At 48.8% G+C, this 12625-nt stretch overlaps 1 protein-coding gene across 2 annotated transcripts in view; it reads right to left on the reverse strand.

The window, feature by feature from the left end:
• Window positions 1–1544: 1544 nt before the first annotated feature.
• Window positions 1545–12625, reverse strand: part of LOC121574697 (transcription cofactor vestigial-like protein 4) — a 95819-nt gene continuing 84738 nt past the window's right edge. For both annotated transcript variants that reach the window (XM_041887235.2, XM_041887234.2), the window contains 3 exons: window positions 5659–5878; window positions 5415–5529; window positions 1545–2567 (listed from right to left, as the gene is read on the reverse strand). In XM_041887235.2, coding sequence (XP_041743169.2) covers window positions 2320–2567; window positions 5415–5529; window positions 5659–5878 — 583 coding nt within the window. In that variant the 3' untranslated portion in view covers window positions 1545–2319. The remainder of the gene's footprint in view (window positions 2568–5414; window positions 5530–5658; window positions 5879–12625) is intronic.

The following is a 12625-nucleotide window of genomic DNA, read 5'->3' on the forward strand; positions in this document are numbered from 1 at the left end:
TGCAAAATCGGCAGTGTATCAAATACTTCTTCTCCCCACTGTATATATATACACAGGGCTTTAAAAGCGTTAAGATGGAGAGTGCGTCATAAACCCTAGCGCTTTAATGTGTTCCGTCACCTTATAATTATCAGAATCACCCACTTAGAGTTGCACCTTTCCGGTTACTTTTCTCAGGTTTTCTAGTAATTCTGGTTGGTTGGAGGATTCCCGGATTTTCTAGAATCTTCCAACCAGGATTTCCGGAAAAATCTAGATATCTTCTGAAAGTTTCCATGGAATTTTGCTAATCCTAATCACCACCCTTCCGTTACTAAGTTAGTAGCTCTACTGATACTGATAAAGAAGAATGCAACAGCTGTACTACGTTCCCTATCGGAAGGAATGTATGCTGCCAGGTAATGAAGGAGTTATTAAAACAAGTCAGTTTCACAAAGCTGCAGCAGCCTACCTACCCAGTGAGCAAAACATTGGTTGAAAGACGTCTTTTCAACGTGTTGCGCTCATAAGGTACCACTACGCAATACAGTTGTTCATCAGAGACGTAGAAACAAGAAACAACAACGTCAAAAAAAACACAAAATAAAAAAAAAACATCTCGACAGAAACTGTTTTTTTTTTTCACGTCGACTCTGGGGACGATCGCTCTGGCCGGTTGTTTGGTCATTTTGCAGTCATGCGAAACAAAACGCTGTAGCATCCAGGGATGATTAATAACGCTATAGAAACATTACATTAACGTTATGGAAACATCATATTATTGTTCTAGATTATAATCCAATTGATCATATAGAATAGTAAAGAAGACCTGTCCGGAGGCTCTCCTCTGATACCATAATAATATGGAGTCTGACTGTACCAGCAGTAAATGTATTTACAACTGTTGTTATCATTACTGAATAAAAATAAAACTAAAATGTATATTGTATTAAGATTGAAATGTCTAATAAACATGAATAGTTACCAGCTATTTAAAAACAAACATGCATCTTATTCTGTAAGCACTACTTTTATTTGACCAATCACACCAGAGGAGGTTTAATCTACCTATCACACCACAGTGCTGCAGGGAGATGGCAACGCAATGTCACAGGAACTGTCAATGTCAGCAGTTGTCATCAGTTTGCCCTCTAAAACGTACGAAAGCATTGTTATATCATTTTGTAAATGCATGTGTCACGTGTATCCATCGTGAGGTTGACACGCAACCTCAGAACCCTCAACATTAGTGCAAATCAGGGTCTGCCTTCTCTTTCCAAGTATACACATACTGACATACAGGAAGGAGAGGAGAGGAGAGGAGAGGAGAGGAGAGGAGAGGAGAGGAGAGGAGAGGAGAGGGAGAGAGGAGAGGAGAGGAGAGGAGAGGAGAGGAGAGAGAGGAGAGGAGAGGAGAGGAGAGGAGGAGGAGAGGAGAGGAGAGGAGAGGAGAGGGAGAGGAGAGGAGAGGAGAGGGAGAGGAGAGGAGAGGAGAGGAGAGGAGAGGAGAGGGAGAGGGAGAGGAGAGGAGAGGAGAGGAGAGGAGAGAGGGGAGGGAGCAAACTATACTTTACAGTGCAGAGAGATAGAAAGAAGGGAAGAAATGGATGGGTGAAATAAAATGTTTTTTTCTTTCTTTTAAAAAGGGGCGACATATTTGCATCAGAGTTGTCTTTGGTAGCGAAGGCATGTGGTTGGATATGATGCGTCTCCATATTGAATCCATATAGATCCACACATCTCATAGTACAGAAACAAACCGTTCCTCATTTAGCTTTTCTTTTCAAAATCTCGGGCATCCAATGATGCAAACAGAAAGAAGTATGTATACCTACTTCAAAATAAAAGTAAATTCAAAACAAAATACAGACAAATGAAAAGGCCTGCCTACTCCATGGTTACGTACATGGTCATATCGCTAGCTGCTAGCACAGCTCTCAGCAGGGTTAAATCATGCAGTGGGACCAAGGCCAACCCTCTTCCTGGCTGGAGAGCCATTGGACACACAGGGTTTTCCTCCAGCCCTGCTCTAAAACACACCTGGGTAGTATTCATTAGTGCACACTATAACTAAAACATTTTGCAACAAAAAAATTAAAACAAGTTTGGTGCCTCGTGAATTCTACTACATGAGCTGCTCATCAGGACATTGATTAGCTGAGTCAGGTGTTAGTTACAACAGGGCTGGAGCAAAAATAAATAGACCCTGCCTACCCAGTATCTCTCCAGGAGGGCAGTTCAACCAGCCCTGTGGTGTGTTACAGTGAGCAATGGACAGGGCAGGAGGGGCGGGGGTGGGGTTTTAGCTGGTGCTGACTAGTTTAGTCTAAGCCCCTCCCTTCAGGACACCACGGATGGGGAGTGGCTGTGGTTGACCATGTGACTGTTGGGGGAGGAGTCAGGGGAGGAGGAGGAGCTTCCTTTGGCTTTGATCAGCAGCCAGGTCTCTCCTAAGGCCTTGGTGAAGTGGTCGTCCACAGAGCCGGTGATGGACACAGAGTTAGTGACGGGTTCCGGCTGCTTGTAGTTCCTCCCCAGGCTGCGACGGAAATGCTCCTCGATCACCGGGTCCACACACGCCGTGTTGGCTGGAAGAGAGACGAAAGGAGAGGGCTATAACTCCATTACATCTAGACAGACAGATCTATAACTCCATTACATCTAGACAGACAGATCTATAACTCCATTACATCTAGACAGACAGATCTATAACTCCATGACATCTAGACAGACAGATCTATAACTCCATTACATCTAGACATTACTCCATTACATGTTTCATAATGGCTGGTTGCTGTCAGAGATAAAGCTGTGTTTCATAATGGCTGGTTGCTGTCAGAGATAAAGCTGTGTTCCATAATGGCTGGTTGCTGTCAGAGATAAAGCTGTGTTTCATAATGGCTGGTTGCTGTCAGAGATAAAGCTGTGTTCCATAATGGCTGGTTGCTGTCAGAGATAAAGCTGTGTTTCATAATGGCCGGTTGCTGTCAGAGATAAAGCTGTGTTTCATAATGGCTGGTTGCTGTCAGAGATAAAGCTGTGTTCCATAATGGCTGGTTGCTGTCAGAGATAAAGCTGTGTTCCATAATGGCTGGTTGCTGTCAGAGATAAAGCTGTGATCCATAATGGCTGGTTGCTGTCAGAGATAAAGCTGTGTTCCATAATGGCTGGTTGCTGTCAGAGATAAAGCTGTGATCCATAATGGCTGGTTGCTGTCAGAGATAAAGCTGTGTTCCATAATGGCTGGTTGCTGTCAGAGATAAAGCTGTGTTCCATAATGGCTGGTTGCTGTCAGAGATAAAGCTGTGATCCATAATGGCTGGTTGCTGTCAGAGATAAAGCTGTGTTCCATAATGGCTGGTTGCTGTCAGAGATAAAGCTGTGCTCCATAATGGCTGGTTGCTGTCAGAGATAAAGCTGTGATCCATAATGGCTGGTTGCTGTCAGAGATAAAGCTGTGCTCCATAATGGCTGGTTGCTGTCAGAGATAAAGCTGTGTTCCATAATGGCTGGTTGCTGTCAGAGATAAAGCTGTGTTCCATAATGGCTGGTTGCTGTCAGAGATAAAGCTGTGTTCCATAATGGCTGGTTGCTGTCAGAGATAAAGCTGTGATCCATAATGGCTGGTTGCTGTCAGAGATAAAGCTGTGTTCCATAATGGCTGGTTGCTGTCAGAGATAAAGCTGTGATCCATAATGGCTGGTTGCTGTCAGAGATAAAGCTGTGCTCCATAACAGTCCAGTCTGGAGGAACTGGTAGAACTAAAATCCCAGTGGAGGTATAGCTTAGTTCCAGTGACATAGCACTGCACTAGACCCCATCACTAGACCCCATCACTAGACCCCATCACTAGACCATCACTAGACCATCACTAGACCATCACTAGACCCCATCACTAGACCCCATCACTAGACCCCATCACTAGACCCCATCACTAGACCCCATCACTAGACCCCATCACTAGACCCCATCACTAGACCATAACTAGACCCCATCACTAGACCCCATCACTAGATCCCATCACTAGACCATCACTAGACCCCATCACTAGACCCCATCACTAGACCATAACTAGACCCCATCACTAGACCATAACTAGACCCCATCACTATACCCCATCACTAGACCCCATCACTAGACCCCATCACTAGACCATACTATATCACTAGACCCCATCACTAGACCCCATCACTAGACCATCACTAGACCCCATCACTAGACCCCATCACTAGACCCCATCACTAGACCCCATCACTAGACCCCATCACTAGACCATAACTAGACCCCATCACTAGACCCCATCACTAGACCATCACTAGACCCCATCACTAGACCATCACTAGACCCCATCACTAGACCATCACTAGACCCCATCACTAGACCCCATCACTAGACCATAACTAGACCCCATCACTATACCCCATCACTAGACCCCATCACTAGACCCCATCACTAGACCCCATCACTAGACCCCATCACTAGACCCCATCACTAGACCATAACTAGACCCCATCACTATACCCCATCACTAGACCCCATCACTATACCCCATCACTAGACCCCATCACTAGACCCCATCACTAGACCATAACTAGACCCCATCACTATACCCCATCACTAGACCCCATCACTAGACCCCATCACTAGACCATAACTAGACCCCATAACTATACCCCATCACTAGACCCCATCACTAGACCCCATCACTACATTTACATTTACATTTTAGTCATTTAGCAGACGCTCTTATCCAGAGCGACTTACAGTTAGTGAATACATATTATTATTATATTTTTCATACTGGTCCCCCGTGGGAATCGAACCCACAACCCTGGCGTTGCAAACGCCATGCTCTACCAACTGAACTACATCCCTGCCGGCCATTCCCTCCCCTACCCTGGATGACGCTGGGCCAATTGTGCGCCGCCCATGAGTCTCCCGGTCGCGGCCGGCTGCGACAGAGCCTGGATTCGAACCAGGATCTCTAGTGGCACAGCTAGCGCTGCGATGCAGTGCCTTAGACCACTGCGCCACTCAGGAGACTAGACCCCATCACTAGACCCCATCACTAGACCCCATCACTAGACCATCACTAGACCATCACTAGACCATCACTAGACCATCACTAGACCATCACTAGACCCCATCACTAGACCCCATCACTAGACCCCATCACTAGACCCCATCACTAGACCATCACTAGACCCCATTCCTATGTAGTGCACTAGTTTTAACCTTAAACTTCACCCTGGGCTAATCCCAAACCACATGCTAACCCCTATAGTGTCCTTCTGACTAGTCCCCCATGTGGGCCACATCTGATTCCTTACAACAACTGTTCCCTAATAAGGCTGTCTGATATAGTTAGCTGCTGGCTGGTCTATGGTAGTTGTTTATGTGTAGTAGTATGGTATAATATGTATTATGTAACTTACAGCTGCTGGCTGGTCTCCTGCTGTAGTTGCTAGGGAGGATGTTGGAACAGCCGTTGTGAGACAGGTTACAGTTACGGTTGTTGGCTGGAGCGCATGTTATCACTGACGGACGATTCTAAACAAACACAAAGACAACATGTTCAGGATTTAGCGTGGGGTTTGAAGACAACTGCTACCTGCATATTCTTAGCCCTGAAAAGAGTGTGTTCATTCGGTTGTGTGCTGCCCGCATCTCCAGTCTTACCTGCTGGCGTTCCACAGGGCTGACGGTGGGTGAGATGACAAAGGTGCGGGCGGCATCCATGTTATTTTTGGTCAGGGCGAGAGGCTGGTCCATGGCTAGGCTGGGCGTGTGGTGGTGGGGGGCGTACAGGTGGTGGTTGCCATGGAGAACCATGGGGCTGCGGCTACGGTCCCGAGGGTCCTTGGTACTATGGAAGTCAGCGTTGGAAGGCTTGCCTCTGCTGAGAGAAGAAGATACAAGATGACTTTATTGTCCAAAAGAAACTGGTCTTGTGCTTCATTCCAAGACTGGAGAGAGGAGGAGAGGAGGAGGGAGGGAGGGGGGAGAGGGAGGGAGGAGGGAGGAGGGAGAGGGAGGGGGGGAGAGGGAGGGAGGAGGGGAGAGGGAGGGAGGAGGGAGAGGGGGAGAGGGAGGGAGGAGGGAGAGGGAGAGGGAGGAGGGAGAGGGGAGAGGGAGGGAGGAGGGAGAGGGAGGGAGGAGGGAGAGGGGGAGAGGGAGGGAGGAGGGAGAGGGAGGGAGGAGGGAGAGGGGAGAGGGAGGGAGGAGGGAGAGGGGGAGAGGGAGGGAGGGGGGGGAGAGGGAGGGAGGGCAGGGAGGGAGAGGAGGAGGTGGGGGGGGTAGAGGGAGAGGAGGAAGGAGAGGAGGCAGTGGGGGGGGAGAGAGAGGGAGGAGGGAGAGGGAGGGAGGAGGGAGAGGGGGAGAGGGAGGGAGGAGGGAGAGGGGGAGAGGGAGGGAGGGGGGAGAGGGAGGGAGGGCAGGGAGGGAGAGGAGGAGGTGGGGGGGTAGAGGGAGAGGAGGAAGGAGAGGAGGAGGGCCATGATGTCAAACAAAACAGCTACATCCACGGGCACCAGGCAGCACAGCTATTAATACTGTCTGCACAGGGCTGGGCATGGAGGGAAGAAGAGAGAGAGAGAGAGAGAGGTGCACAGACAGCTCTGCTCAGAGGGCTGGGCATGGAGGGAAGAAGAGAGAGAGAGAGAGAGAGAGAGAGAGAGAGAGAGAGAGAGAGAGAGAGAGAGGTGCACAGACAGCTCTGCTCAGAGTGCAACAGGGGCTTAATGAGAACATTCTGTACACACACAGAGAACCCACACGTATGTTGAACACACACACACACACAGTTGCCTTCAGGGCTAAGAACACACTCTTAACATAGACATACTAAATTACTAATAGAACAGCAAATCATTCATCTTAAAAGTGTCTCAGATCTCTTCAGAGCCACTAGGTCATGTTGTTCCTGACTTCTGAAACAAGATGACACCGATTGACAGAAAAGACACAAGGCACATTGTTTTCAAAAGCTCATTACTTTGTACCAAGGGGGAAAAGCTCCACTGTTCTCAGGGTTGATACCTGTATGTACTCCTGTATGTACTCCTGTTACCTGTAGGTTCTCCTGTTACCTGTATGCACTCCTGTTACCTGTATGTTCTCCTGTTACCTGTAGGTTCTCCTGTTACCTGTATGCACTCCTGTTACCTGTATGTTCTCCTGATACCTGTATGTACTCCTGTATGTACTCCTGTTACCTGTAGGTTCTCCTGTTACCTGTATGCACTCCTGTTACCTGTATGTTCTCCTGTTACCTGTATGTACTCCTGTTACCTGTAGGTTCTCCTGTTACCTGTAGGTTCTCCTGTTACCTGTATGCACTCCTGTTACCTGTATGTTCTCCTGTTACCTGTATGTACTCCTGTTACCTGTAGGTTCTCCTGTTACCTGTATGTACTCCTGTTACCTGTATGTACTCCTGTTACCTGTATGTACTCCTGTTACCTGTATGTACTCCTGTTACCTGTAGGTACTCCTGTTACCTGTATGTACTCCTGTTACCTGTAGGTTCTCCTGTTACCTGTATGTACTCCTGTTACCTGTAGGTTCTCCTGTTACCTGTAGGTACTCCTGTTACCTGTATGTACTCCTGTTACCTGTAGGTTCTCCTGTTACCTGTAGGTTCTCCTGTTACCTGTAGGTTCTCCTGTTACCTGTAGGTTCTCCTGTTACCTGTAGGTACTCCTGTTACCTGTAGGTTCTCCTGTTACCTGTATGTTCTCCTGTTACCTGTAGGTACTCCTGTTACCTGTATGTACTCCTGTTACCTGTAGGTTCTCCTGTTACCTGTAGGTTCTCCTGTTACCTGTAGGTTCTCCTGTTACCTGTAGGTACTCCTGTTACCTGTAGGTACTCCTGTTACCTGTAGGTACTCCTGTTACCTGTAGGTTCTCCTGTTACCTGTATGCCCTCCTGTTACCTGTATGCCCTCCTGTTACCTGTAGGTACTCCTGTTACCTGTATGTACTCCTGTTACCTGTAGGTTCTCCTGTTACCTGTATGTACTCCTGTTACCTGTATGTACTCCTGTTACCTGTATGTACTCCTGTTACCTGTATGTTCTCCTTCTACCTGTATGTACTCCTGTTACCTGTATGTTCTCCTGTTACCTGTATGTACTCCTGTTACCTGTATGTACTCCTGTTACCTGTATGTACTCCTGTTACCTGTATGTACTCCTGTTACCTGTATGTTCTCCTGTTACCTGTAGGTACTCCTGTTACCTGTATGTACTCCTGTTACCTGTAGGTTCTCCTGTTACCTGTATGTACTCCTGTTACCTGTATGTACTCCTGTTACCTGTATGTACTCCTGTTACCTGTATGTTCTCCTTCTACCTGTATGTACTCCTGTTACCTGTATGTTCTCCTGTTACCTGTATGTACTCCTGTTACCTGTATGTACTCCTGTTACCTGTATGTACTCCTGTTACCTGTATGTACTCCTGTTACCTGTAGGTACTCCTGTTACCTGTATGTACTCCTGTTACCTGTATGTACTCCTGTTACCTGTATGTACTCCTGTTACCTGTATGTACTCCTGTTACCTGTATGTACTCCTGTTACCTGTAGGTTCTCCTGTTACCTGTATGTACTCCTGTTACCTGTAGGTACTCCTGTTACCTGTAGGTACTCCTGTTACCTGTATGTACTCCTGTTACCTGTATGTACTCCTGTTACCTGTATGCACTCCTGTTACCTGTATGCACTCCTGTTACCTGTATGCACTCCTGTTACCTGTATGTACTCCTGTTACCTGTATGTACTCCTGTTACCTGTATGCACTCCTGTTACCTGTATGCACTCCTGTTACCTGTATGCACTCCTGTTACCTGTATGCACTCCTGTTACCTGTATGCACTCCTGTTACCTGTATGTACTCCTGTTACCTGTATGTACTCCTGTTACCTGTATGTACTCCTGTTACCTGTAGGTTCTCCTGTTACCTGTATGTACTCCTGTTACCTGTAGGTTCTCCTGTTACCTGTATGTACTCCTGTTACCTGTATGTACTGTATGTGTTTCCCAGTGTTTCAGTACAAGCCAAGGAGCAGGGAGGTCTGGGGTGGAGACAGGGAGGTCTGGGGTGGAGACAGGGAGGTCTGGGGTGGAGACAGGGAGGTCTGGGGTGGAGACAGGGGGGGCTGGTGCTGGGGTGGAGACAGGGAGGTCTGGGTGGAGACAGGGAGGTCTGGGGTGGAGACAGGGAGGTCTGGGGTGGAGACAGGGAGGTCTGGGGTGGAGACAGGGAGGTCTGGGGTGGAGACAGGGAGGTCTGGGGTGGAGACAGGGAGGTCTGGGGTGGAGACAGGGAGGTCTGGGGTGGAGACAGGGAGGTCTGGGGTGGAGACAGGGAGGTCTGGGGTGGAGACAGGGGGGGCTGGGGTGGAGACAGGGAGGTCTGGGGTGGAGACAGGGAGGTCTGGGGTGGAGACAGGGAGGTCTGGGGTGGAGACAGGGAGGTCTGGGGTGGAGACAGGGGGGGCTGGTGCTGGGGTGGAGACAGGGAGGTCTGGTGCTGGGGTGGAGACAGGGAGGTCTGGTGCTGGGGTGGAGACAGGGAGGTCTGGGGTGGAGACAGGGAGGTCTGGGGTGGAGACAGGGAGGGCTGGGGTGGAGACAGGGAGGGGCTGGGGTGGAGACAGGGAGGTCTGGTGCTGGGGTGGAGACAGGGAGGTCTGGGGTGGAGACAGGGAGGTCTGGGGGTGGAGACAGGGGAGGGGCTGGGGTGGAGACAGGGGGGCTGGGGTGGAGACAGTGGGGCTGGGGTGGAGACAGGGGGGGCTGGTGCTGGGGTGGAGACAGGGAGGTCTGGGGTGGAGACAGGGAGGTCTGGGGTGGAGACAGGGGGGCTGGGGTGGAGACAGGGGGGGCTGGTGCTGGGGTGGAGACAGGGAGGTCTGGTGCTGGGGTGGAGACAGGGAGGTCTGGGGTGGAGACAGGGAGGTCTGGGGTGGAGACAGGGAGGGCTGGGGTGGAGACAAGGGGGCTGGGGTGGAGACAAGGGGGCTGGGGTGGAGACAGGGAGGTCTGGGGTGGAGACAGGGAGGTCTGGGTGGAGACAGGGGGGCTGGTGCTGGGGTGGAGACAGGGGGGCTGGTGCTGGGGTGGAGACAGGGGGCTGGTGCTGGGGGTGGAGACAGGGGGGCTGGTGCTGGGGTGGAGACGGGGGGCTGGGGTGGAGACAGGGGGGGCTGGTGCTGGGGTGGAGACAGGGAGGTCTGGGGTGGAGACAGGGAGGTCTGGGGTGGAGACAGGGAGGTCTGGGTGGAGACAGGGGGGGCTGGTGCTGGGGTGGAGACAGGGGGGGGCTGGTGCTGGGGTGGAGACAGGGGGGGGCTGGTGCTGGGGATATAGGGAGGTTCTAGGGGGGTTAGCCCAACTTTAATCATTGCGAAGAAGCATGAGGCCAACCCAGCATCCTCCCACAAGAAAGACTGTCTGGGAAGGGAATACAGAGGGTCCACTAGGAAGGGAATACAGAGGGTCCACTAGGAAGGGAATACAGAGGGTCCACTGGGAAGGGAATACAGAGGGTCCACTAGGAAGGGAATACAGAGGGTCCACTGGGAAGGGAATACAGAGGGTCCACTAGGAAGGGAATACAGAGGGTCCACTAGGAAGGGAATACAGAGGGTCCACTAGGAAGGGAATACAGAGGGTCCACTAGGAAGGGAATACAGAGGGTCCACTGGGAAGGGAATACAGAGGGTCCACTGGGAAGGGAATACAGAGGGTCCACTAGGAAGGGAATACAGAGGGTCCACTAGGAAGGGAATACAGAGGGTCCACTGGGAAGGGAATACAGAGGGTCCACTGGGTAGGTTGTAGGAGTCTTTTCACTAGATAAACTGGGTGGTTCGAACCCTGAATGCTGATTGGCTGAAAGCCGTGGACTACCACGGTTATGACAAAACATTTATTTTTACTGCTCTAATTACGTTGTTTATAATAGCAATAAGGCACCTCAGTGGTTTGTGGTATATGGCCAATATACCACGGCTAAGGGCTGTATCCAGGCACTCCGAATTGCGTCGTGCTTAAGAATAGCCCTTAGCCGTGGTATATTGGCCATATACCACACCTCCTCGGGCCTTATTGCTTAATTAGAAACAGCACCTCCGTTAGCCTTGTCCAAGCCGCAATAAAACATCTCATATTTTTCTTAATCTGTCTTTTAATTTCAGACAGACAGAGATGTTACTGTAGTCGATAACTGACTGCATGATCTGTTCACTAGCTAAAAGATCCCTGACTGCATGATCTGTTCACTAGCTAAAGATCCCTGACTGCATGATCTGTTCACTAGCTAAAGATCCCTGACTGCATGATCTGTTCACTAGCTAAAGATCCCTGACTGCATGATCTGTTCACTAGCTAAAAGATCCCTGATTGCATGATCTGTTCACTAGCTAAAAGATCCCTGATTGCATGATCTGTTCACTAGCTAAAAGATCCCTGACTGCATGATCTGTTCACTAGCTAAGGCAGCACGTTGTGTAGCCTAGATATTTATTTGATTTACTAGACGTTGGGTTATATACAGGGTGTTGTGTTACAGTGCCTTCGGAAAGTATTCAGAACCCTTGACTTTTTCCACATTTTGTTACGTTACAGCCTTACTCTAAAATGGATTAAATAAATTGTTTTCCTTATTCTGCCCTGGAATTGTGTTCCCATGCAAAACTAGACATATGGCTAACAACAGTCTTCAATAAAACTTCCAAGGCGTGACTTTTCTTGAACGAATATATTGAAAACGTTTATGTTGTGAAACTGCAAAATACAGAAAATAATATAAATTCAGCATTCAATTCACATTGACATACTGTAGCTGTACATTTTCAAGTTGCATAAATATAAAGCATGTGCCAAGTCACCATGTATCTGACATGACACCAAACCAGATAGATAATGACCATGTGAGTAGCAGCTAGCCAACTCCTTTCATTACTCTAACAACGTGCAAAACAAAGCATATTACACTAGAAACAGTAACACAACTATAGTATAGTATGTTTTACAATTGGCTTACATGACGCACGAGCAAACTAATACAGCTGACGTCATACAGTGGGGAAAAAAAGTATTTAGTCAGCCACCAATTGTGCAAGTTCTCCCACTGAAAAAGATGAGAGAGGCCTGTAATTTTCATCATAGGTACACGTCAACTATGACAGACAAAATGAGAAAAAAATATCCAGAAAAATCACATTGTAGGATTTTTAATGAATTTATTTGCAAATTATGGTGGAAAATAAGTATTTGGTCAATAACAAAAGTTTCTCAATACTTTGTTATATACCCTTTGTTGGCAATGACACAGGTCAAACGTTTTCTGTAAGTCTTCACAAGGTTTTCACACACTGTTGCTGGTATTTTGGCCCATTCCTCCATGCAGATCTCCTCTAGAGCAGTGATGTTTTGGGGCTGTCGCTGGGCAACACGGACTTTCAACTCCCTCCAAAGATTTTCTATGGGGTTGAGATCTGGAGACTGGCTAGGCCACTCCAGGACCTTAATGCTTCTTACGAAGCCACTCCTTCGTTGCCCGGGCGGTGTGTTTGGGATCATTGTCATGCTGAAAGACCCAGCCATGTTTAATCTTCAATGCCCTTGCTGATGGAAGG

This window comes from Coregonus clupeaformis, unplaced genomic scaffold (genome assembly GCF_020615455.1).
Source record: "Coregonus clupeaformis isolate EN_2021a unplaced genomic scaffold, ASM2061545v1 scaf0006, whole genome shotgun sequence".
Classification (NCBI taxonomy): domain Eukaryota; kingdom Metazoa; phylum Chordata; class Actinopteri; order Salmoniformes; family Salmonidae; genus Coregonus; species Coregonus clupeaformis.